Genomic DNA, 27,269 nt, shown 5'->3' on the forward strand with positions numbered 1-27,269 from the left:
GCGGCCCTTAAGGACCCTGCAGATCGAAGGCAAGAAACTACCTTAAAGGGTATTTATTCTCATACGCGTGCTGTGTTAAGACAGACGATTGCGTTGGCATGGGTGTGTAGTGCAATTGCAGCTTGGACAGATGAGCTGACAGATCCATTTGATACTATGGATAAGGATACTATATTCCTAACTCTAGCCCATATAAAAGATGCAGTCTTATTTATGAGGGATGCTCAAAGGGACATTGGATTGCTAGCTTCTAGGGCCAATGCCATGTCTATCTCAGCGAGAAGATCCTTATGGACTCGCCAATGGACGTGTGATGCGGATTCCAAAAAACATATGGAAGTGCTACCCTATAAGGGTGATGTATTGTTTGGGGATGGGCTGACGGACCTGGTTTCCACAGCTACAGCAGGTAAATCAAATTTTTAACTATATACTCCCCAACAGCAAAAGAAAGCAACACCCTATCAGATGCAGTCCTTTCGGTCGCACAAGTCCAAAAGAGGTCGGGGATCCTCTTTCCTCGCCAGAGGTAAGGGCAGAGGCAAGAGAGCACCTGCTTCGGCAGGTGCCCAGGAACAAAAGTCCTCCCCGGCTGCTCCAAAAACCACAGCATGACGCTGGGACTCCCCTGAGGGAGTCCGCACCGGTGGGGGCACGTCTTCGACTTTTCAGTCAGGCCTGGGTCAGTTCGGACCTGAATCCCTGGGTGTTGGAAATAGTTTCCCAGGGTTACAAATTGGAATTCGAGGATGTGCCCCCGAACCGATTTTTCAAATCGGCCCTACCAGCTTCCACATCGGAAAGGGATGTAGTGTTAGCTGCAATTCAAACGCTGTGTATACAGCAAGTAATAATCAAGGTTCCCCTACACCAGCAGGGAAGAGGTTACTATTCAACCCTATTTGTGGTCCCGAAACCGGACGGTACGGTCAGACCGATTTTGAATCTGAAATCCCTAAACCTGTACATAAAAAGATTCAAATTCAAAATGGAATCTCTCAGAGCAATAATAGCCAACATGGAGGAGGGGGAGTTTATGGTGTCTCTGGACATAAAGGATGCGTACCTTCATGTCCCCATATATGCCCCCCATCAGGAATACCTGAGATTTGCTGTACAGGATTGTCATTACCAATTTCAGATGTTGCCGTTTGGACTTTCCACGGCCCCGAGGATTTTCACCAAGATAATGGCGGAAATGATGGTGGTCCTGCGCAAGCATGGAGTCACAATTATCCCATACTTGGACGATCTCCTGATAAAAGCGAGATCAAGGGAGAAATTGCTGAGCAGTGTGGCGCTCTCTCTGAGAGTGCTCCAGCAACACGGTTGGATTCTAAATCTACCGAAGTCACAGTTGATTCCGACAACTCGACTACCGTTCCTAGGTATGATACTGGATACGGAACAAATGAAGGTCTTTCTCCCAATAGAGAGAGCCCAAAACATCCAGAACATGGTCAGAGACCTGCTAAAACCGAAAAGGGTGTCAGTTCACCAATGCACTCGAGTTCTGGGGAAAATGGTGGCGGCCTACGAGGCCATACCCTTCGGAAAGTTCCGTGCAAGGACTTTTCAATGGGACCTTCTGGACAAGTGGTCCGGGTCCCATCTGCACTTACATCGGAAAATAACTGTCCCCAGGAACCAGTGTCCCTCCTGTGGTAGTTGCAAAGTGCTCACCTGCTGGAGGGTCGCCGGTTCGGGATTCAGGACTGGATCCTGGTTACCATGGACGCGAGCCTCCGAGGATGGGGAGCGGTCACACAGGGAAAGACTTTTCAGGGTCTTTGGTCAGACCAGGAGTCCTGTCTACACATCAATGTGTTGGAACTCAGGGCCATTTACAACGGCCTTCGACAAGCGGAGAGTTTTCTTCGAAACCTACCGGTTCTGATTCAATCAGACAATGTCACAGCAGTGGCTTATGTGAACCGCCAAGGCGGGACAAGAAGCAGAGTCGCTATGGCGGAAGCCACAAGGATACTTCGCTGGGCAGAAAATCATGTAAGCGCTCTGTCGGCTGTCTTCATTCCGGGAGTGGACTACTGGGAAGCAGACTTCCTCAGCAGACACGATCTCCATCCAGGAGAGTGGGGACTTCATCAAGAAGTCTTTGCAGATGTAACACGTCTTTGGGGAACTCCTCAAATAGACATGATGGCGTCACGCCTCAACAAAAAACTACGGAGGTATTGCGCCAGGTCTCGGGACCCTCAGGCAGTAGCAGTAGACGCACTGGTAACACAGTGGGTGTTTAAATCGGTCTACGTGTTTCCTCCTTCCTCTCATCACGAAAGTGTTGAGGATCATAAGACGAAGAAGAGTACAGACGATACTCGTTGTCCCAGACTGGCCTCGAAGGGCCTGGTACTCGGATCTACAAGAGATGCTCACAGTAGACCCCTGGCCTCTTCCTCTGAGGGAAGACCTGTTGCAGCAGGGGCCCTGTGTATTTCAAGACTTACCGCGGTTACGTTTAACGGCATGGCGGTTGAACGCCGAATCCTAGCAAAAAAGGGGATTCTGGAAGAGGTCATCCCTACTTTAATAAAGGCTAGGAAGGAGGTGACGATAAAACATTATCACCGTATCTGGCGAAAGTATGTGTCTTGGTGTGAGACAAAGAATGCACCTACGGAAGATTTTCATCTGGGTCGTCTTCTCCACTTCCTACAGACAGGAGTGGATATGGGCCTGAAATTAGGCTCGGTTAAGGTACAGATTTCGGCCCTCTCGATTTTCTTTCAGAAGGAATTGGCTTCTCTTCTCTTCCAGAAGTCCAGATGTTTGTAAAGTGAGTGCTGCACATCCAGCCCCCTTTTGTGCCTCCAGTGGCACCATGGGACCTGAACGTGGTGTTGCAGTTCCTAAACTCACACTGGTTTGAACCGCTTAATAAGGTTGAGTTGAAATTTCTTACCTGGAAGGTGGTCATGTTGTTGGCCTTAGCATCAGCAAGGCGAGCGTCAGAATTGGCGGCTCTCTCACACAAGAGCCCCTACTTGATTTTTCATGTGGATCGAGCTGAATTGAGGACACGTCCGCAATTTTTGCCTAAAGTGGTTTCGTCGTTCCATATGAATCAACCTATTGTGGTGCCTGTGGCTACCGGTGACCTGGAGGATTCCAGATCCCTGGATGTAAGGGTCTGGGACTCAGGGTCGACAGCAAAAAGGTCGACACACCTTAGGTCGACGCCAATTGGTCGACACACCTTAGGCCGACATGGACAAAAGGTCGACAGGAACAAGGTCGACATGAGTTTTTTTGGTGTCGTTTTCTTCGTAGAGTGACCGGGAACCCCAATTAGTGCACCGCGTCCCCTCGCATGGTACCTTCGCTCCGCTACCGCTTCGCTCGGCACAGATAACGATCCACGTGGACTACGATTGGAACGGTAAAGTATGAAAAGGTTCCAAAAAAGAAAAAAATCGTGAAACTCATGTCGACCTTTTTCCATGTTGACCTAAGGTGTGTCGACCAATTGGCGTCGACCTAAGGTGTGTCGACCTTTTTGCTGTCGACCTGGAGTCCGGATACCGGATGTAGTCAGGGCCTTAAAGATTTATGTAGCCAGGACGGCTAGAATTAGGAAAACAGAGGCTCTGTTTGTCCTATATGCGGCCAATAAGATTGGCGCTCCTGCTTCAAAGCAGACTGTTGCTCGCTGGATCTGTAGTACGATTCAACTTGCACATTCTGCGGCTGGACTGCCGCATCCTAAATCTGTAAAAGCCCATTCCACGAGGAAGGTGGGCTCTTCTTGGGCGGCTGCCCGAGGTGTCTCGGCTTTACAACTTTGCCGAGCGGCGACTTGGTCGGGGTCAAACACTTTTGCTAAATTCTACAAGTTTGATACCCTGGCTGATGAGGACCTAGCGTTTGCTCAGTCGGTGCTGCAGAGTCATACGCACTCTCCCGCCCGATTGGATGCTTTGGTATAATCCCCATAGTCCTTACGGAGTCCCCAGCATCCTCTAGGACGTAAGAGAAAATAAGATTTTAAACCTACCGGTAAATCTATTTCTCCTAGTCCGTAGAGGATGCTGGGCGCCCGTCCCAGTGCGGAAACTCTGCAAGACTTGTATATAGTTGTTGCTTACATAAGGGTTATGTTACAGTTGACATCGGTCTTGGACCGTTACTGTTGTTTTTGTTCATACTGTTAACTGGTTATGTATGTTCCAGGTTACATGGTATGATTGGTGTGGGCTGGTATGAATCTTGCCCTTGGATTGCTAAATCCTGCCTTGTATTGTCCATCTCCTCTGGGCACAGTTCTCTAACTGAGGTCTGGAGGAGGGGCATAGAGGGAGGAGCCAGTGCACACCCATAGTCAAAGTTCTTTTTAGGTGCCCTATCTCCTGCGGAGCCCGTCTATACCCCATGGTCCTTACAGAGTCCCCAGCATCCTCTACGGACTAGGAGAAATAGATTTACCGGTAGGTTTAAAATCTTATTTTTTGTGCCTTCATTAACAGTGCCGCATTGTGTACTTGGTAGGACAGATGCGCATGCCTTGTGACAGTGTGTAACCCTTTTGTTGCTGAGGGATTAGTCACCCCTGTGCTGAGGTCATTCAATCAATATCTGATTCCATTTTTTTCTTTTTTATGCAGCACTCACAAATGATACCTTTTTATAAGACTGCTTCATATTTTCAGTAAATACCACAAATCCTTTTGCGTATTCTAACACGAAAACTACATTTTACTTTTCACATCTCCATTCAAACTTACACTGCGCAGGGATATTAGTGGCCTAACAAGGGCTACCATTTTTTAAATTTTAAATATACTATCTGCATTAAATGTTCTTTTTAAACACAAGATAAGGGAGGTTTTGTCTTTTAGATCCCTTTATTACAGTACAATATAATTAGTGTGTATTGTTTTAGTTAATCTAGGACTGTATGGGGGATGACTGGCTGATCCTCTGGATATATATGTGAGGACAAGCCCTACTCGTCCTCAGCAGCTCAGAAGGCGATTCAGTAAGATGAAATGTATAGGAGGTGCAGCTGTGTAAAGCCTGTATTGTGCATTTTACTTCGCATCACCATAGTGGTGCTCAGGAAAATTGTGTGTTAAAGTGACATGTATATGGGTTGTGCGTGTACGGCACATCATATTTAATTGACCAGCCCCAAAAGTGACTATTTTACTTGCATTGAGCCGTAATTTATTCTTCGGAGGGGGGAGAATCCATTCACCACAATGTGTCTCATTCTGCACTTCAATACAACAGCCATACCTCGCTAAGTTTCCAGTGCACCTCTATGGTCAGTGATGGAAAAATGTAGCTTTGCCCCGACTATCCAGGGCCATTGCTCTGAAATGAATGCACCCTTTGGTGTCCTTGTTAAACTTTAATGTTTATATCTTTTTATTTTGTAATAGAGCTTAGTAGTTTATGGTAGGTATAGTGAGTGGGTAATGAGTCTGTATAGAGCTCTTCCCCCTCCCCCCTCTCTGCAGCCCATTGACTGAATGCTGTGGACAGTCTGGGGTGTGGGGGTGTGTTCTGCCCGTGGCTGAGTCACAGCAGGCAGTTGCGTAGGAAGTGAAAGGAGCTCCAGTCAGTCAGCTGTGGAAGGTCTCGGTGCATGTGTGCTGCCTCAGGATGGATTCCAGAGCTGGTCAGTGGGTTAGCCAGGCTCCGACCTGGGGCTGTAGCCATTGTTTTACTGCATGTTTAATTCCTTGCTAATCCCATGGCACTTTAATATTTCATGTCCCCATTTAGCACGCTCACATAGTAGCTCTGTGCATGCGTCCTGCTCACTCCTTTTATACTTTATTTATTCTTTTACTTATTTTATTTATAAGTAACAAAAAAGAAAACTAAATTCTGGGTGTTAAGTGCTGGTGCGAGAGACGGGGTGTCCCGCAGTGTGAGCTGTACATGGACGGTGTAGATGCAGGCTGCTATTTATAGTGCTAGCAGATGCCACTTCTGTTCCATCCTTACTTACCAAATGTCGCCGGCAGCAGCTGCCTTCTTTCACAGCTACTTTTTCTGACCTCCTAATTGCAATCCGCACTGTAAATGTGTTGCAGAGAACCCAAAGTAACGCGGGATGTCCGTATTTTGGGATAAAGTTGCAGCTTCTGGAGTGAAAAGCTTTTATAGTTTATTCTGTAGTCTCTGAGGCATCTCCTGACTGCATGTGCACTACTGTGGCCTGGTTTAGAATAACGTCTTGTGTTAGGACCCAACTGATTATTTCCTCCAAATTGTGTTTTGTTCTTGTTTTTTTTCTTGAATTCTTTGTTCCTTTTAGTGCTTGTTCAGTGGTAGATGTAGCATCTACATCTAATAGTCCTCAGGGGGCTGTAACAGCAGGGCACCATTAACATCTCTCCTTACGTTTAGAACCAGATTAATCCCTTTGCAGTGCAACTTTATGAAGTTTCTTTGAACTAGCATGCTGATCCTGAGGGGTCAATTCATGGGCAGATTTATTAAGCCTGGTGAAGTGATAAAGTGGAAGATAACGCACCAGCCAATCAGCTCCTAACTGTCATTTTTCAAACCCAGCCTTTAACATAGAAGTCAGGAGCTAATTGGCTGGTGCGTTATCTTCCACTGTACCACTTCGCCAGGCTTAATAAATCTGCCCCTAAATTAGGTGTGAGTTGGGTCCAGAGAGTTGTTCCCAAGGTAAACTTGCTCTGTGAGTTACACACTTTGATTTTTATGAGGAATTTTTTGTGTGTGTGTGTGTGTGTGTGTGTGTGTGTGTGCACCCTTGAGCAGGTGAGAAGGCAGGGCATTACTTTATCCTAGGGTTAAAATGTCGGGGGACAGGGCAGAACCTGTGGTGCATGCCTCCCAATGAATAATCCTGCACTTGGAGGGGTTTAAATAGCATAGTCTGGCCAATAATGACACGTCTTTCTCTAAAAGCGCAGTAATAGGTGAAATAATGTGGGACAGATACGTGGAGGTGTTATATTGATGGGAGAGGGATTTTGGAATTTGCAAATGGGAGCTGAAAAGGTTTTTTGTGTTGCCCCCCCCCCCCCATGTTTTTATTGAAACGCTGAAAAATCGCTTGACAGTTGTCTGTACTTGCATGCTGGAGCAATGTTAATTTGATTAAATGGGCTTGCTATCACTTTTTTTTCCAACCGTTTAATAACCAATGCAAAATCACCCATTTGGCACCTTTTAAGAACATCCAGTGCTTTCCTTATGGCCATTAACAGCCCTATATATGGTCCTGCTATCTTAGATGCCACCTATTTGGGGTCCATGGTCTTCCATGCTAGTTTGAGGCATACCTAAGGAGAAGGGACGTCTTTTCAGTTGGGTCTTCTAGTGCTAATATGAATTATAGTTACGTCTGTGGCTGGGGAAAACAGTAGGTGGAGCCATGCATACGCATAAAGCGAGGGTTATCACATTAGCATAAGGTAGTAAATATGGAAGACGTTCCGGCACTTTGTCAGACTTAGAATCGCAACCGCTGGTTAATGGACACTACATGAATTTGCCTGTTAAGAGACTTGCATGAATCTCTCACACCAGGTGACCTCTACCAACTAATATAGGTATAGTGGCCTAGGGAAATGTAATTCAGAGATATGAACTTGTCTTTATTAGGCAGAACTTACATTATGTTTTAAAAAAAACTCTTATTTATTTCCCACCGTTGGCTTCATACTGTGTTTTATAAAAGGAGTATAACCGGAAGGCCATGGTTTGAAGTAATCCGATCACTGGGTGTAATTTTGTGGCCACACAGGCTGCGGCATGTGTGCTGCCATGGTGTGAGGCTCCCAGTATCCCTTTAGTTATTGCCCATTCAGCCTCTCTTACTTCCATTGCAGATTACTAAACTTGAAATTCGTTTCTTCAGGGCCGTTATAAAGATTAGAAGTCTGCATGGTAGCATTTTCTCTATGCCATGTCTTCCCTGCAAATCATGTTCCCAGATTATTTGTTTTCCAGGACAGATCCTCTTCCTCCTCATTCACATGTCGGCCATAACAAGCGGGCCTGTTTATTATTGTGCATAGATGTTCTAGTCTATATCCCTAGCAGCCAACCAATCGGGTGATGTGCTGCATCACTGCTACTGTAGTCAGACTGATGCCCTTTGTACTAAATAAAACGTGTAAATGGTTTCCTATGTGACCGTCTGCTGTCTCCAGCTAGGCTGCTCTTCAAGTCAGGTCTTTTTGTGTTTGGTTTTATTTATACGGATTGGAAGGAAAATGCAGCTCCAGCACTTAACCTCCCCTTACTATTGAATATTCCCTTTATTTCTCTAACGTCCTAGTGGATGCTGGGGACTCCGAAAGGACCATGGGGGATAGCGGCTCCGCAGGAGACTGGGCACAAAGTAAAAGCTTTAGGACTAGCTGGTGTGCACTGGCTCCTCCCCCTATGACCCTCCTCCAAGCCTCAGTTAAGATTTTGTGCCCGAACGAGAAGGGTGCAATCTAGGTGGCTCTCCTGAGCTGCTTAGAGTAAAAGTTTAAATAGGTTTTTTATTTTCAGTGAGACCTGCTGGCAACAGGCTCACTGCATCGAGGGACTATGGGGAGAAGAAGCGAACTCACCTGCGTGCAGAGTGGATTGGGCTTCTTAGGCTACTGGACATTAGCTCCAGAGGGACGATCACAGGCCCAGCCATGGATGGGTCCCGGAGCCGCGCCGCCGGCCCCCTTACAGATGCTGAAGCAAGAAGAGGTCCATAAATCGGCGGCAGAAGACTTTCCTGTCTTCATAAGGTAGCGCACAGCACTGCAGCTGTGCGCCATTGCTCTCAGCGCACTTCACACTTCGGTCACTGAGGGTGCAGGGCGCTGGGGGGGGCGCCCTGGGAAGCAATGAATTTACCTTATTTGGCAAAAAATACATCACATATAGCTCCTGGGCTATATGGATGTATTTAACCCCTGCCAGTTTTCCAGAAAAAAGCGGGAGAAGAGCCCGCCGTGAAGGGGGCGGGGCCTATCTCCTCAGCACACAGCGCCATTTTTCCCACACAGCTCCGCTGGTAGGAAGGCTCCCAGAATCTCTCCTGCATCCTGCTACTACAGAAACAGGGTAAAAAAGAGAGGGGGGCACTTATTTGGCAAAAATAACAGATATAAGCAGCTATAAGGGATAGACACTTATTGTAAGGTTGTCCCTATACATATATAGCGCTCTGGTGTGTGCTGGCAAACTCTCCCTCTGTCTCCCCAAGGGGCTAAGTGGGTCCTGTCCTCTATCAGAGCATTCCCTGTGTGTGTGCTGGGTGTCTGTACGTGTGTGTCGACATGTATGAGGAGGAAAATGATGTGGAGGTGGAGCAATTGCCTATAATGGTGATGTCACCCCCTAGGGAGTCGACACCTGAATGGATGGCCGTAATTAAGGAATTACGTGACCGTGTCGGCACGTTACAGAAAACTGTTGACGACATGAGACAGCCGGCAGCTCAGTTAGTGCCTGTCCAGGCGTCTCAAACACCGTCAGGGGCTTTTAAACGCCCGTTACCTCAGTGGGTCGACACGGACACAGACACTGACTCCAGTGTCGACGGTGAAGAAACAAACGTATTTTCTCTATCGTCCTAAGTGGATGCTGGGGTTCCTGAAAGGACCATGGGGAATAGCGGCTCCGCAGGAGACAGGGCACAAAAGTAAAGCTTTTACAGGTCAGGTGGTGTGTACTGGCTCCTCCCCCTATGACCCTCCTCCAGACTCCAGTTAGATTTTTGTGCCCGGCCGAGAAGGGTGCAATTCTAGGTGGCTCTCATAAAGAGCTGCTTAGAGAGTTTAGCTTAGGTTTTTTTATTTTACAGTGATTCCTGCTGGCAACAGGATCACTGCAACGAGGGACAGAGGGGAGAAGAAGTGAACTCACCTGCGTGCAGGATGGATTGGCTTCTTGGCTACTGGACATGAAGCTCCAGAGGGACGATCACAGGTACAGCCTGGATGGTCACCGGAGCCACGCCGCCGGCCCCCTCACAGATGCTGAAGCAAGAAGAGGTCCAGAATCGGCGGCTGAAGACTCCTGCAGTCTTCTTAAGGTAGCGCACAGCACTGCAGCTGTGCGCCATTTTTCTCTCAGCACACTTCACACGGCAGTCACTGAGGGTGCAGGGCGCTGGGGGGGGGCGCCCTGGGAGGCAAATGAAAACCTTTAAAAAGGCTAAAAATACCTCACATATAGCCCCAGAGGCTATATGGAGATATTTACCCCTGCCTAAATGTACTAAATAGCGGGAGACGAGCCCGCCGAAAAAGGGGCGGGGCCTATCTCCTCAGCACACGGCGCCATTTTCTGTCACAGCTCCGCTGGTCAGGAAGGCTCCCAGGTCTCTCCCCTGCACTGCACTACAGAAACAGGGTATAACAGAGAGGGGGGGCAGAATAAATGGCAATATATTAATATAAAAGCAGCTATAAGGGAGCACTTAATCATAAGGCTATCCCTGTCATATATAGCGCTTTTTGGTGTGTGCTGGCAGACTCTCCCTCTGTCTCCCCAAAGGGCTAGTGGGTCCTGTCTTCGTATAGAGCATTCCCTGTGTGTCTGCTGTGTGTCGGTACGTGTGTGTCGACATGTATGAGGACGTTATTGGTGTGGAGGCGGAGCAATTGCCAAATATGAGGATGTCACCTCCTAGGGGGTCGACACCAGAATGGATGCCTTTATTTGTGGAATTACGGGATAGCGTCAACTCGCTTAAGCAGTCGTTTGCCGACATGAGGCGGCCGGACACTCAATTAGTGTCTGTCCAGGCGCCTCAAACACCGTCAGGGGCTGTAAAACGTCCCTTGCCTCAGTCGGTCGACACAGACCCAGACACAGGCACTGATTCCGGTGGTGAAGGTGACGAATCAACCGTATTTTCCAGTAGGGCCACACGTTATATGATTTTGGCAATAAAGGAGATGTTACATTTAGCTGATACTACAGGTACCACTAAACAGGGTATTATGTGGGGTGTGAAAAAACTACCAGTAGTTTTTACCGAATCAGAAGAATTAAATGACGTGTGTGATGAAGCGTGGGGTGCCCCGATAAACTGCTAATTTCAAAGAAGTTATTGGCTTTATACCCTTTCCCGCCAGAGGTTAGGGAGCGCTGGGAAACACCTCCTAGGGTGGACAAAGCGCTAACACGCTTATCAAAACAAGTGGCGTTACCCTCTCCTGAGACGGACGCACTTAAAGATCCATCAGATAGGAGGATGGAAAATATCCAAAAAGGTATATACACACATGCAGGTGTTATACTACGACCAGCTATTGCGACTGCCTGGATGTGCAGTGCTGGGGTAGTTTGGTCAGAGTCCCTGATCGAAAATATTGATACCCTGGACAGGGACAATATTTTACTGTCGTTAGAACAAATAAAGGATGCATTTCTTTATATGCGTGATGCACAGAGAGATATCTGCACACTGGCATCACGGGTAAGTGCTATGTCCATTTCGGCCAGAAGAGCTTTATGGACACGACAGTGGACAGGCGATGCGTAGAGGAGTTATTTGAGGTTGGTCTATCGGATTTGGTGGCCACGGCTACGGCCGGGAAATCCACCTTTCTACCTCAAGTCACTCCCCAACAGAAAAAGGCACCGACCTTTCAACCGCAGCCCTTTCGTTCCTTTAAAAATAAGAGAGCAAAGGGCTATTCATATCTGCCATGAGGCAGAGGACGAGGGAAGAGACAGCAACAGGCAGCTCCTTCCCAGGAACAGAAGCCCTCCCCGGTTTCTACAAAAGCCTCAGCATGACGCTGGGGCTTCGCAAGCGGACTCGGGGGCGGTAGGCGGTCGTCTCAAAAATTACAGCGCGCAGTGGGCTCACTCGCAGGTAAATCCCTGGATCCTGCAGATAATATCTCAGGGGTACAGGTTGAAATTAGAGACAGAGCCACCTCGCCGTTTCCTGAAGTCTGCTTTACCAACGTCCCCCTCAGAAAGGGAGACGGTTTTGGAAGCCATTCACAAGCTGTATTCTCAGCAGGTGATAGTCAAGGTACCTCTTCTACAACAAGGGAAGGGGTATTATTCCACTCTATTTGTGGTACCGAAGCCGGATGGCTCGGTAAGGCCTATTCTAAATCTGAAGTCCTTGAACCTATACATAAAGAAGTTCAAGTTCAAGATGGAGTCACTCAGAGCAGTGATAGCGAACCTGGAAGAAGGGGACTTTATGGTATCCTTGGACATCAAGGATGCGTATCTCCACGTTCCAATTACCCCTCACACCAGGGGTACCTCAGGTTCGTTGTACAAAACTGTCACTATCAGTTTCAGACGCTGCCGTTTGGTTTGTCCACGGCACCTCGGGTCTTTACAAAGGTAATGGCCGAGATAATATTTCTTCTTCGAAGAAAAGGCGTATTAATTATCCCATACTTGGACGATCTCCTAATAAGGGCAAGGTCCAGAGAACAGCTAGAAATGGGTTTAGCACTATCTCAAGAGGTGCTAAAGCAGCACGGATGGATTCTGAATATTCCAAAATCCCAATTAATGCCGACAACTCGTCTGCTGTTCCTGGGGATGATTCTGGACACAGTTCAGAAAAAGGTTTTTCTTCCCGAAGAAAAAGCCAAGGAGTTATCTGACCTGGTCAGGAACCTCCTAAAACCAGGAAAGGTGTCTGTACATCAATGCACAAGAGTCCGGGGAAAAAATGGTAGCTTCTTACGAAGCAATCCCTTTCGGCAGATTCCATGCAAAGGGATCTGTTGGACAAATGGTCAGGGTCGCATCTTCAGATGCACCTGCGGATAACCCTGTCGCCGAGGACAAGGGTATCCCTTCTGTGGTGGTTGCAGGAGGCTCATCTATTGGAGGGCCGCAGATTCGGCATACAGGATTGGATCCTGGTGACCACGGATGCCAGCCTGAGAGGCTGGGGAGCAGTCACACAGGGAAGAAATTTCCAGGGAGTGTGGTCGAGCCTGAAAAAGTCTCTTCACATAAGCATTCTGGAACTAAGAGCAATCTACAATGCTCTAAGCCAGGCGGAACCTCTGCTTCAAGGAAGACCGGTGTTGATCCAGTCGGACAACATCACGACAGTCGCCCATGTAAACAGACAGGGCGGCACAAGAAGCAGGAGGGCAATGGCAGAAGCTGCCAGGATCCTTCGCTGGGCGGAGAATCACGTGATAGCACTGTCAGCAGTATTCATCCCGGGCGTGGACAACTGGGAAGCAGACTTCCTCAGCAGACACGACCTTCACCCGGGAGAGTGGGGACTTCATCCAGAAGTTTTCCACATGCTATTAAACCGTTGGGTAAAACCAATGGTGGACATGATGGCGTCTCGCCTCAACAAAACACTGGACAGGTATTGCGCCAGGTCAAGAGATCCGCAGGCAATAGCTGTGGACGCGCTGGTAACACCTTGGGTGTACCAGTCGGTATATGTGTTTCCTCCTCTGCCTCTCATACCAAAGGTATTGAGGATTATACGGCAAAGAGGAGTAAGACTAGTGGCTCCGGATTGGCCAAGAAGGACTTGGTACCCGGAACTTCAAGAGATGGTCACGGACGATCCGTGGCCTCTACTTCTGAGAAGGGACCTGCTTCAGCAGGGTCCTTGTCTTTTTCAAGACTTACCGCGGCTGCGTTTGACGGCATGGCGTTGAATGCCAGATCCTAAAAGGAAAAGGCATTCCAGAAGAAGTCATTCCTACCTTGATAAAGGCAAGGAAGGAAGTCACCGCGAAGCATTATCGCCGTATTTGGCGAAAATATGTTGCGTGGTGCGAGCAGCGGAGTGCTCCGATGGAGGAATTTCAACTGGGTCGTTTTCCTACATTTCCTGCAATCAGGATTGTCTATGGGTCTCAAATTGGGATCTATTAAGGTTCAAATTTCGGCCCTATCAATATTCTTCCAAAAAGAATTGGCCTCAGTCCCTGAGGTCCAGATTTTTATCAAAGGAGTACTGCATATACAGCCTCCTGTGGTGCCTAAGGTGGCACCGTGGGATCTAAATGTAGTTTTAGATTTCCTCAAATCCAATTGGTTTGAACCACTAAAGAATGTGGATTTGAAATATCTCACATGGAAAGTGACTATGTTACTGGCCCTGGCTTCGGCCGGGAGAGTATCTGAACTGGCGGCTTTGTCTTATAAAAGCCCTTATTTAATTTTCCATTCGACATAGGGCAGAGCTGCGGACGCGTCCGCATTTTCTCCCTAAGGTGGTATCAGCGTTTCACCTGAACCAGCCTATTGTAGTGCCTGCGGCTACAGACGACTTGAAGGACTCCAAGTTGTTGGACGTTGTCAGAGCCTTAAAAATATACATTTAAAGGACGGCTGGAGTCAGAAAATCTGACTCGCTGTTTATACTGTATGCACCCAACAAGTTGGGTGCACCTGCTTCTAAGCAGTCGATTGCTCGTTGGTTTTGTAACAAAATTCAACTTGTACATTCTGTGGCAGGCCTGCCACAGCCTAAATCTGTTAAGGCCCATTCCGCAAGGAAGGTGGGCTCATCTTGGGCGGCTGCCCGAGGGGTCTCGGCATTACAACTCTGCCGAGCAGCTACGTGGTCAGGGGAGAACACGTTTGTAAATTTTTACAAATTTGATACCCTGGCAAAGGAGGACCTGGAGTTCTCTCATTCGGTGCTGCAGAGTCATCCGCACTCTCCCGCCCGTTTGGGAGCTTTGGTATAATCCCCATGGTCCTTTCAGGAACCCCAGCATCCACTTAGGACGATAGAGAAAATAAGAATTTACTTACCGATAATTCTATTTCTCGGAGTCCGTAGTGGATGCTGGGCGCCCATCCCAAGTGCGGATTATCTGCAATACTTGTACATAGTTATTGTTAACTAATTCGGGTTATTGTTTAGGAAGCCATCTTTCAGAGGCTCCTCTGTTATCATACTGTTAACTGGGTTTAGATCACAAGTTGTACGGTGTGATTGGTGTGGCTGGTATGAGTCTTACCCGGGATTCAAAATCCTCCCTTATTGTGTACGCTCGTCCGGGCACAGTACCTAACTGGAGTCTGGAGGAGGGTCATAGGGGGAGGAGCCAGTACACACCACCTGACCTGTAAAAGCTTTACTTTTGTGCCCTGTCTCCTGCGGAGCCGCTATTCCCCATGGTCCTTTCAGGAACCCCAGCATCCACTACGGACTCCGAGAAATAGAATTATCGGTAAGTAAATTCTTATTTTCCAGTAGGGCCACACGTTACATGATCACGGCAATGAAGGAGGTTTTGCACATCTCTGATACTGCAAGTACCACAAAAAGGGGTATTATGTGGGGTGTGAAAAAACTACCCGTAGTTTTTCCTGAATCAGATGAATTGAATGAAGTGTGTGATGAAGCGTGGGTTACCCCCGACAAAAAACTGCTAATTTCTAAAAAATTATTGGCACTATATCCCTTCCCACCAGAGGTTAGGGCTCGTTGGGAAACACCCCCTAGGGTGGATAAGGCGCTCACACGCTTATCAAAACAAGTGGCGTTACCGTCTCCAGAAACGGCCGCCCTTAAGGAGCCAGCAGATAGGAGGCTGGAAAATATCCTTAAAAGTATATACACTCATACTGGTGTTATACTGCGACCAGCAATCGCCTCAGCCTGGATGTGCAGTGCTGGGGTGGCTTGGTCGGATTCCCTGACTGAAAATATTGATACCCTGGACAGGGACAATATATTATTGACTATAGAGCATTTAAAGGATGCATTCCTATATATGCGAGATGCACAGAGACATTTGCACTCTGGCATCAAGAGTAAGTGCGATGTCCATTTCTGCCAGAAGAGGATTATGGACGCGACAGTGGTCAGGGGATGCGGATTCCAAACGACATATGGAAGTATTGCCGTATAAAGGGGAGGAGTTATTTGGGGGCGGTCTATCGGACCTGGTGGCAACGGCTGGGAAATCCACCTTTTTACCCCAAGTCACCTCGCAGCAGAAAAAGATACCGTCTTTTCAGGCTCAGTCTTTTCGTCCCCTTAAGGGCAAGCGGGCAAAAGGCCACTCATATCTGCCCCGGGGCAGAGGAAGGGGAAAAAGACTGCAACAGACAGCTTCTTCCCACGAACAGAAGCCCTCCCCCGCTTCTGCCAAGTCCTCAGCATGACGCTGGGGCCTTACAAGCGGACTCAGGCACGGTGGGGGCCCGTCTCAAGAATTTCAGCGCGCAGTGGGCTCACTCGCAAGTGGACCCCTGGATCCTGCAGGTAGTATCTCAGGGGTACAAATTGGAATTCGAGACGTCTCCCCCTCGCCGGTTCCTGAAGTCTGCTTTACCAACGTCTACCCCCGACAGGGAGGCGGTATTGGAAGCCATTCACAAGCTGTATTCCCAGCAAGTGATAATCAAGGTACCCCTCCTACAACAGGGAAAGGGGTATTACTCCACGCTGTTTGTGGTACCGAAGCCGGACGGCTCGGTGAGACCCATTTTAAATCTGAAAGCCTTGAACACTTACATAAAAAGGTTCAAGTTCAAGATGGAGTCACTCAGAGCAGTGATAGCGAACCTGGAAGAAGGGGACTACATGGTGTCTCTGGACATCAAGGATGCTTACCTCCATGTCCCAATTTGCCCTTCTCACCAAGGGTACCTCAGGTTTGTGGTACAGAACTGTCACTATCAGTTTCAGACGCTGCCGTTTGGATTGTCCACGGCACCCCGGGTCTTTACCAAGGTAATGGCCGAAATGATGATTCTTCTTCGAAGAAAAGGCGTCTTAATTATCCCTTACTTGGACGATCTCCTGATAAGGGCACGGTCCAGAGAACAGTTAGAGGTCGGAGTAGCACTATCTCAAATAGTACTACGACAGCACGGATGGATTCTAAATATTCCAAAATCGCAGCTGATTCCGACGACACGTCTGCTGTTCCTAGGGATGATTCTGGACACAGTACAGAAAAAGGTGTTTCTCCCGGAAGAGAAAGCCAGGGAGTTATCCGACCTAGTCAGGAAACTCCTAAGACCAGGCCAGGTGTCAGTGCATCAGTGCACAAGGGTCCTGGGAAAGATGGTGGCTTCTTACGAAGCGATTCCATTCGGCAGATTCCACGCAAGAACTTTTCAGTTGGATCTGCTAGACAAATGGTCCGGATCGCATATTCAAATGCATCAGCGGATAACCCTGTCTCCAAGGACAAGGGTGTCTCTCCTGTGGTGGTTACAGAGTGCTCATCTCCTAGAGGGCCGCAGATTCGGCATTCAGGATTGGGTCCTGGTGACCACGGATGCCAGCCTGAGAGGCTGGGGAGCAGTCACACAGGGAAAAAATTTCCAGGGCTTGTGGTCAAGCATGGAAACGTCACTTCACATAAATATCCTGGAACTAAGGGCCATTTACAATGCCCTAAGTCAGGCAAGGCCTCTGCTTCAGGGTCAGCCAGTATTGATCCAGTCGGACAACATCACGGCAGTCGCCCACGTAAACAGACAGGGCGGCACAAGAAGCAGGAGGGCAATGACGGAAGTGGCAAGGATTCTTCGCTGGGCGGAAAATCATGTGATAGCACTGTCAGCAGTGTTCATTCCGGGAGTGGACAACTGGGAAGCAGACTTCCTCAGCAGACACGATCTTCACCCGGGGGAGTGGGGACTTCACCCAGAAGTCTTCCACATGATTGTAAACCGTTGGGAAAAACCAAAGGTGGACATGATGGCGTCTCGCCTCAACAAAAAACTGGACAGATATTGCTCCAGGTCAAGGGACCCTCAGGCAATAGCTGTGGACGCTCTGGTAACACCGTGGGTGTACCGGTCAGTGTATGTGTTTTCTCCTCTTCCTCTCATACCAAAAGTACTGAGAATCATAAGGAGAGGAGTAAAGACTATACTCGTGGCTCCGGATTGGCCAAGAAGGACTTGGTACCCGGAAATTCAAGAGACGCTCACGGAAGACCCGTGGCCTCTACCTCTAAGACAGGACCTGCTCCAGCAGGGACCATGTCTGTTCCAAGACTTACCGCGGCTGCGTTTGACGGCATGGCGGTTGAACGCCGGATCCTGAAGGAAAAAGGCATTCCGGATGAAGTCATCCCTACCCTGATCAAAGCCAGGAAGGATGTAACCGTACAACATTATCACCGTATTTGGCGTAAATATGTTGCGTGGTGCGAGGCCAGGAAGGCCCCTACGGAGGAATTTCAACTGGGTCGATTCCTGCATTTCCTGCAAACAGGACTGTCTATGGGCCTCAAATTAGGGTCCATTAAGGTTCAAATTTCGGCCCAGTCGATATTCTTCCAAAAAGAACTAGCTTCTGTTCCTGAAGTTCAGACGTTTGTCAAGGGAGTACTGCATATACAGCCTCCTTTTGTGCCTCCAGTGGCACCTTGGGATCTCAATGTAGTGTTGGGATTCCTAAAATCACATTGGTTTGAACCACTCACCACTGTGGACTTGAAATATCTCACATGGAAAGTGGTAATGCTGTTAGCCCTGGCTTCAGCCAGGCGGGTATCAGAATTGGCGGCTTTATCCTATAAAAGCCCTTACCTAATTTTTTATACGGACAGGGCAGAATTGAGGATTCGTCCTCAATTTCTCCCTAAGGTGGTTTCAGCATTTCACTTAAACCAACCTATTGTGGTGCCTGCGGCTACTAGGGACTTGGAGGATTCCAAGTTGCTGGACGTAGTCAGGGCCCTGAAAATATGTTTCCAGGACGGCTGGAGTCAGAAAATCTGACTCGCTGTTTATCCTGTATGCACCCAACAAGCTGGGTGCTCCTGCTTCTAAGCAGACGATTGCTCGTTGGATTTGTAGTACAATTCAGCTTGCACATTCTGTGGCAGGCCTGCCACAGCCAAAATCTGTAAAAGCCCATTCCACACGGAAAGTGGGCTCATCTTGGGCGGCTGCCCGAGGGGTCTCGGCTTTACAACTTTGCCGAGCAGCTACTTGGTCAGGGGCAAACACGTTTGCTAAATTCTACAAATTTGATACCCTGGCTGAGGAGGACCTGGAGTTCTCTCATTCGGTGCTGCAGAGTCATCCGCACTCTCCCGCCCGTTTGGGAGCTTTGGTATAATCCCCATGGTCCTTTCAGAGTCCCCAGCATCCACTAGGACGTTAGAGAAAATAAGAATTTACTTACCGATAATTCTATTTCTCATAGTCCGTAGTGGATGCTGGGCGCCCATCCCAAGTGCGGATTGTCTGCATTACTTGTACATAGTTATTGTTACAAAAATCGGGTTATTGTTGTTGTGAGCCATCTTTTCAGAGGCTCCTTCTGTTATCATGCTGTTAACTGGGTTCAGATCACAAGTTGTACGGTGTGATTGGTGTGGCTGGTATGAGTCTTACCCGGGATTCAAAATCCTTCCTTATTGTGTATGCTCGTCCGGGCACAGTATCCTAACTGAGGCTTGGAGGAGGGTCATAGGGGGAGGAGCCAGTGCACACCAGCTAGTCCTAAAGCTTTTACTTTGTGCCCAGTCTCCTGCGGAGCCGCTATCCCCCATGGTCCTTTCGGAGTCCCCAGCATCCACTACGGACTATGAGAAATAGAATTATCGGTAAGTAAATTCTTATTTTTTAAGAGGTGTTCAGCTTTATAGCCTTTGGTTTATTTAATTTTTAAGTTTTAGGTGCCTCGTTCCAATCATAGTTCCCATGTAATGAAGGGAAATTTTTAGATGTTTTGTTCAGCGTCCTATATAGCAGTAAGACCCCACTGTCTATGGGAGGAATATGACCACGCCCAAATGAATATAGTCTGCATTAATGTTACTTATGAGCTTGTCTACTAAACACCCTGTTTATATTGCATTCAGCCAATCCTAATGTTTTCCTTTTTGTACTGGCTTCTAGCACTGGCCAAGCGTTGTAGAGTGTATGCACCATGGGGCGTTAACACCCTTTCTGCACTGAACGTTAAGCACACACCAGTAAGATGCATCTGGCGTTGGCTATGAGGACTGCAAAACTTGCGCCTACATATACTGGGTGTAAGTTTAGGATTGAAGGCTATGGTCGCAGCACAAAGTATGCAGTATTCTGTGCCCGTATGGCACAACTATACAGAGGCACTCCAGTGTTGGCAATCTACATCTCTGTCAAGTGTGCTCAGTTGTTGAAGAGGTTTCCTGTCAGGCCAGCGTTTCGGCTCTATATAATGGGTGCATTGAGACGGGTCAGTTTGGAAAACGTGACCCTGAAAGGGTGGATCGTTTCCCATTACTGCACATTGTGGGGCTGCTGGCATGGCGGGAATGGGCGCCTACTGCTGCTTTGTAGCATTATGTGCATAATTGGCATTTTCCTGTGCGTTATTCACCAGTGGGCCATGTTTATCTGAACTAAACCTTTAGTAGTAAGTGAAACACATTGCCTGGTGCTCCGTGTAATCCTGGCACATGGCTGTGCACTTCTGTGTGGTGTGTTTTCCCATTAACGCTTTTGTTGCCAGATCTGACAGTTTTTTGTCCTCCCATTCGTGTCTCCATTACTATAGCAGATAGAACTTCAGTGATATTAATTACTGATACTTTCATTGCTGAATCTGTCCATAACATTCTGTTTTATAGAGAGGTGGTGATTGTGAATGTCACGTTCTAATGGTTTCCCTTTCCTTTGCTAGTTGTCGACCTCCTGTACTGGCGGGACATTAAGAAGTCCGGAGCGGTGTTTGGAGCCAGCCTGTTCCTGCTGCTGTCTCTAACCGTGTTCAGCATCGTCAGTGTGAGCGCATACATTGCCTTGGGCCTGCTCTCAGTCACCATCAGCTTTAGAATATACAAGGGGGTCCTGCAAGCCATTCAGAAATCCGACGAAGGACATCCGTTCAAGTAAGTGTTGCGATGAAACCCGATGCAACAATCCTGCTAAATGTCCATTACAATATTCTGTCTTGTGCATAATCGTACTGTGTTCCATACTACATTCACAGAGCCTGTCTCCTATAAGCCGTAGGTTCCAGTGAAGCGCATCCAATCTATTCAGTGTAAATTTGTGACCTCACTGGAGCATTTAGTTCCTGGTGAATTGATTGAGCCCAGACTACATGGCTGCTTTCATTCTGGGTTGGCGATGTATCTTTATTTTATTATTATTATTTTTTTTAAAGATTTCTGTAGCTGGCCCATGGAACTTTTCTGTAATAGAATTTTGTAGCCCATGTAACTAATGTTGGTGTCTGTGCACGTGCGCTGAGTGTGGTGTATTGGACTTGGCGTCAGTAGGAAGAGATGCAGATACCATTTTATGGCAGTACACTTGTTTGTATCTTGTGTCTTCTAAATGAGTCACTTATCTTATAGATAAGTCAGTCAACATAACCTTATCTAATTCAGATCGTTGTTCTGCTGTAGTGACACCTTACTGCTCGGCAGAATAAAGGGCCCCGAACACTAGACCGATAATGGTCGTTTTCAGCCCAATTCGGACATGCAGCCCGATATTGGGTGAAATCGGGCATTTTCGGTGTGCTTTTCCCCCCGATCCGATACGTGTTCCCGTGTGCATCGGATCGTTATGCTGCACTCGTTATATGTCGGATCCCGCAGTAAATGGATGGGAAAGTAAAAGATACATCGTATACAAAAAAAACTGCATATGATATATCTAATACTATCCTGCTTCGCTGTCGCCGGCACCCCTACACACGGAGTGATGTTCAGCTTATTTCTAAGCAATCTGGTCAGATTGCTTAGAAATTAGCTGAACATCGCTCCATTTGTACCCCCCTTAACATATAGGATAGATGGATTTAGCAGTTAGCTGTTGATCGACATGTCTGATGTACAGGGCAAGCGCATAACGAGCACATTCGGAACACAATTATTTCGTGTTTTCTGCATTTACTGTACCCTTAACGTTTGCTTTGAACTACACATGCCAGATGGTGCTTCACCTATAATTTTCTCGCAGCTGGAGTCTTGTCGTGTGCTTACACTAGGCACTAAGTGTATATCCTCCAGTACTTAACCTGGGTCTAAAGCTATATACGGGCTTACCACAGGCAATTTAATAACTCGGGCACTTTACCAGGGTGTAAAGCTATCTCGAGCTTATCGACCGTGATTGAATAGCTTGGGGCACTTTGATCAGGAGCTAAAGCCACGATGAAGCCTGAAGCTAATCTAATCAGCCCAATTGTCATTGTCCGCTCTCAGATACTTTAGCGTGATACAGAAATTGTTCTTGTATTTATATGTAAGAGGAGACGGAACCAAGGCCAGACTAAAGCTTTCTCTTTAATGACTTTTCTTTTTATCAAGTACATGAAATAAATATTTGAGGACTTTATAACCTGTTTTGAAGACTTCGTTGATTAGTCAAATCCGCCTGGAAGTGTTTCAACCGTCTTTTTGGTTTACACTTTTTATCATTTATTTATTTTCTTTTATTTAAGTCTGAATGGGGATTGTGTGATTTAAGAGTATTGAGTCCTATTGGAGAAAGAGCGCTATATAAATAAAATTATTTACCATGAACTGAAGAGGCGGGAGGATGAAGGTCAATGCTACTAATTAGACCAATACGGAAATATCAACATGTAAAATAACATTGTTACTGTGATCCTTATGGCATAACACCTTCATCCTTTAAAAAAAAAAAGAGTAACTCCTCAGAAAATTGTTGCATAACATCTTCATCCACTTCAGTTACAGTATGTAATCCAAGCGTGTGTTGCTTATGTAATGTTATGTTACGTGTAATATGACAGTTACCGCCTCGCCCACAAATACATGTAATATAAATAAATGCAGCAGCTGGTGAACTTATTGATATTGAAGTCAATATTTGGCTAATGGGGAATGAATGGTTCTCTCTCTCTCTCTCTCTCTCTCTCTCTCTCTCTCTCTCTCTCTCTCTCTCTCTCTCTCTCTCTCTCTCATCATGGACAGTCTGTTAATGGTACAATCTTGGTTCACACACCAGACTTGTAAATCTCTTCACCTATTCCCTAGTTAAGAACGTTCTGAATTATCTTTCAAAAAGAACACTGTGCTGCAATCCAGTGAATGAACTTTAAACTGAGAATAAGCTTCGTTGCATCCATAACAAATTGTGCAACAATATTACATTTGATTTTGGTGTGGCAATGCTGTATTGACTTGCTACAAGAAATAATGGTTGCACGTATCACTAAAACACCTACTGGATGGCTTCTATTCTCCACACAGTCTTCATGCTTGGCCTAAATGCTGAGCAGCTTAATCGAAGTCCAGTTAGGCCACAGAGTGGTAAAGCTGAGCAACGTCTGGACATTTGGCGCTCCAGCCAGGCATTCGGATCTCAGGGGTCTGTCAGTGTGGTTGGATATAGACTGCACTCGCCGAGATAATAGTAGATCAAATAAAATGTTATGTTTTACATTATGTGCAGTTGAGCTCTTGCATGCTAATTGCACAAATAAAACCTAAATAGACCTTTTCTGTCCGTGTAATGGTCTTTGCCGTAAAATACAGCAGTGGGATCCCGCTCAATTGTTCGGGTGTGAGCACTTTTGGGGTGAATCGGGCTATTGTTGGTTGTTTAAATGCAGTGGCAATTCGCCTGGCCATTGAATTTTCCACTAAGTATAAGGCTAACACGTATTGCTGCCAATACTGCAGCATTCCTCATTGTAAGGAGGGGGAAATTCAATTGTTTGCGTCCGATCTTCCGTCTAAAGTGATGGGAGATCGCGGGCTAATATTGAATTGCCCTCACTTATCGCGCTGATCTCACCCAAAACACATAAACCCGACTAAAGTAATGGGCGTGAGCATGAAAAGGACCATTTGGGCGCCAAAACAGGTCTTTTACGAGCATTTCAGACAGGGGTAGCAAGCTGAAATGAACTTCTTGTGCCTGTCGGCAGCAACATTTGATTAGCTGCCGGCTGGTGTCGGGACCCGCAATAAGAATTTAATCTGGCCCTAAATTTGTCAATTACTATTTTGCTCTTTATGCTGTTTTGCTCTAAGGGAGCATCTCTGTTGTTTTTTGGTGATATTAGGCTGTCCTGCAGATGTGTGCGAGTGGCCATTATTTGTCACACCCAACTGCACCAGTTTTAGATGTGTAAAGCCACTAAACCAGTGCAGAGTATTGGGTGTTGCTGAACCTGCAGTTCTGATGCCTATTCATATGACGTTTGGTGAATTCTGTTCGCCACCTCAAGAGGGTGTGAGTAGAAATGATGGGCGTCTGCAAACTCTCACCTGTTGGCACAAACAATTGAATAGATTTTATGAGGTGCTGGTGCCGAAAAACAAATTAATACATCCTCTTAAAACTCTCATTATGATCTACCTAGGCTGGAAAAAAATCCTGGCTCCTTAGACTCGTAATGACAATCATTTTTGATCAGTCTAGCAAGTTCTTATAATAAACCCATGAAGTACTTTACAGAAATATATCCCGTGTGCAATTTAGGAAATAATTGGTTACTTACTGTGCCCAAACGTCCTCTATCTGAAAGCATGGCAGTAGCCTTAGGGCAGACTCAAATCAAGACCGGTCATATATTTAGCACTTCAGTAAAACTTTGCTGGCACTAAAATTAGCTATGACATGATATTTTCTAGAGCCCTGACCATATAATAGGTGCACTACTGCTTCAGTGAGCGAACGGCATCGCTAGGTTTTACTCTTCAAATGACGGATTCGCTAAAATTCCCTTCAGTATAGAGCGACGCAGCTTATCACATTACCCAGTAGGCATGCTAGTGACTATGGCGAGAATGATCAAAGCTTGTGCCAACCAATCAGTTGTCCTTTGTTTTCAAAGGGAAGCTGTTAAAATACCGGCAGTCGGGATCCTGGCGGTCACAATACAGATGTCTGAACCCCGATGAGGTGAAATGCAGCTGACACAGGCTACACTCTCTCTCTCTCTCTATCTCTTTTTCTTTCTCTCTCTCTCTCTCTCTCTCTGTCCACAACAGCCATAGATGGTGAATTTAATGTGTTGCGAGTGCAGCAAGCCCGCAAGGGACTTTCTAGCGCTCGCCCCGCTGCCGGCATTCTGGTGGACGAGATCCGGCTGTCAGGATCATGACAGCCGTCATCCCGCCCGCCGGCAAATCGTACATATCCCTTTTCAAATATAGCCTGAATGGTACTTTGAATGGTAGCCCTGATCCGTTTTCGGCAGATAAAACCAGCCGAGTATCATGATTAATGATGGTCATTATCGCGCTAGCCAGTTAGAGGCCATTTTCATCAGCCGAAAATGGACGCGCGGCCGTGCGATAACACGTCAGGTTATCGCGGCTATGGCAGCCTGCTTATCACGGAGTATGATTTGAGTGCCTGAGGCATGATCTCTGATAAGTGCCGGCATCAGGGGAGGAGCGTACCGCATCGGGGCAAATAGGATAGCCCCCGGCGATCCTATTAGCAGCGGTAAGGTACCTCTGTTAATAGGATACCCCCCTTTATCTCTCCAAGCTTTGACAAATCTTCCCCTCCTGTTAGGCTGATGGTTGATGCATCATCACTTTATATGTCTCCCCCAGACTCCCACAGTTATTACATGATGATGTGATATCGCCATCAGATGTCGCATGCAGCCAATGCTTCAGGCATTTGTAGCTACATGAAAACAACCAATTCTTACGTCTACCAGTATTAACCTTAATTATGATTGCATCAATTAACATTCCTACATAATGCTTCGTTTAAATACCATTGTATATTAAGACATATTTATAGGACACTACAGTTGTCAGTGGCCTTCTTTTAGCCGTACAGCTGCATAGCATAGATTACATAAAGTTGCCATTGTAGCTTACGGCATAGAAACTGACACTGCAGAATGCCCCATTGATGCCCTTATTTTAGTTGCACTGTGGGTCATCTCCAGCAAATTCCCCTTATGCAGACATACTCTACATGTTGCTCGGTTTAGTGAGAGCTTACGTAATTCTTCAAGGTCACCAGAGCAGTCAGGCCTGGACTACTTGTGCCAAAAATATCTATATTCTTTCTTACATTATCCCCCTCCCCCTGTTTCTGCCCCTCAGTGTATACGAGGCTAATTTGCTGGCTCAGAGCATAGATTTCCTGCTCCTTCCTATTTCATGGCATTTTACCCGGGTTTTCTGTCCGTTTAGAGGTTTATAACTGGAGCAGAGCCCGACAGCTGTGGAATAGAAGCATGGTGGCTACAAGGGGTGCGAAACGCAGGCATGTTAATTTCCAATGATCTCCTGAACCGCACATTTGTAGAGAGATCACGGAGCCCCTCAGAGATCTCATTTTACAGAGGACAGTTATTTTTGGCAACAAAGCTTACAGCTAGGACTTGATGCTGGTGTGGGAAGGAGCGCGCAGTGTTGTATAGCAAAACCCAAGTTTCACCCTGTAGATTGGCAATTTAGGATTTGAGAAAAGGATTTTCATTTATTTTATTGAAAGCTCAGTGTGTAACTGTTTGTGCTATGAGCAGTGTGTGCAATACAGGGCCTACTGTAGAGGTTCTGTCTTTTTCTTTGGTTTGTATAACTTACGGAGGTGGTCATGGTGACTAGAAAACAAACCCTGATAAACAATTAAACCATACGCATATGACTAGCCCCCATAATGTGCAGAGCTGAGCTTGTAATTCTACCCCAGCACTACGTGTTGTACCACGTAACAGCCACTTCTAATGACCAGCGCTGGGTCAGTATAAAACAGAGGGGCAGATGTATTAACCCGGAGAATGCATAAGGAAGTGATAAACCAGTGATAATGTGCAAGGTGATAAATGCACCAGCCAATCTGCTCCTAACTGTTAATTTACATATTGGTTCGTTTATCACCTTGCACTTATCACTGGTTTATCACTTCCTTATGCCTTCTCCAGGTTAATACATCTGCCCCAGTGCCCTGGCTCTTCAAACAGGAAAGGGGGGGGAATTTGTGTCCATCTACAGGTATGTGTTCTGGGAACAGCAGGCACATACAGGGCCTCACGGCAGGTATCCTACCTCTAGGGGAAAAAGATTTAAAAAAAACAAATTGCAGATTCACACACTATAATACTAAGCACTGCTAATCAGTATAGAGTTGGCATCTGTGGTTTCTTTTCTACCCCATCTTTCCCCCCCCCCCCCCCCCCCCCCAGCCCTCAGCATAACACCCCTTATTATGGTTGTAATTAGGGTGTGCAGGTTGTGCTTCCCCCAATTATACCTCTATCTTAGGGGTCGATTAAATTCTCCGACAGTTGAATAGCGCCGGGAATTAGCTCCCGTCGCTATTCAACTCAAGTTAAGTCGGCGAATGCCCGTTCTCCTGGACTTAACAGGTTGATTTGTCGAGAAAACGGGCATTCTCCGACTTAACTCCCTGCCATGACGCTG

At 46.9% G+C, this 27,269-nt stretch overlaps 1 protein-coding gene across 5 annotated transcripts in view; it reads left to right on the forward strand.

Annotated features, from left to right (window-relative positions):
• The window catches only part of RTN4 (reticulon 4), a 104,370-nt gene that overhangs the window by 67,760 nt on the left and 9,341 nt on the right, over positions 1 to 27,269 (forward strand). For 4 of the 5 annotated variants that reach the window (XM_063918636.1, XM_063918637.1, XM_063918638.1 and 1 more), the window contains one exon: positions 20,570 to 20,777. In XM_063918636.1, the coding sequence (XP_063774706.1) occupies positions 20,570 to 20,777 (208 nt within the window). Of the gene's footprint in view, positions 1 to 5,533; positions 5,642 to 20,569; positions 20,778 to 27,269 lie in introns of those variants that run through there. The other variant, XM_063918640.1, reaches the window with a different exon arrangement.

Source organism: Pseudophryne corroboree, chromosome 4 (genome assembly GCF_028390025.1).
Source record: "Pseudophryne corroboree isolate aPseCor3 chromosome 4, aPseCor3.hap2, whole genome shotgun sequence".
Classification (NCBI taxonomy): Eukaryota; Metazoa; Chordata; class Amphibia; order Anura; family Myobatrachidae; genus Pseudophryne; species Pseudophryne corroboree.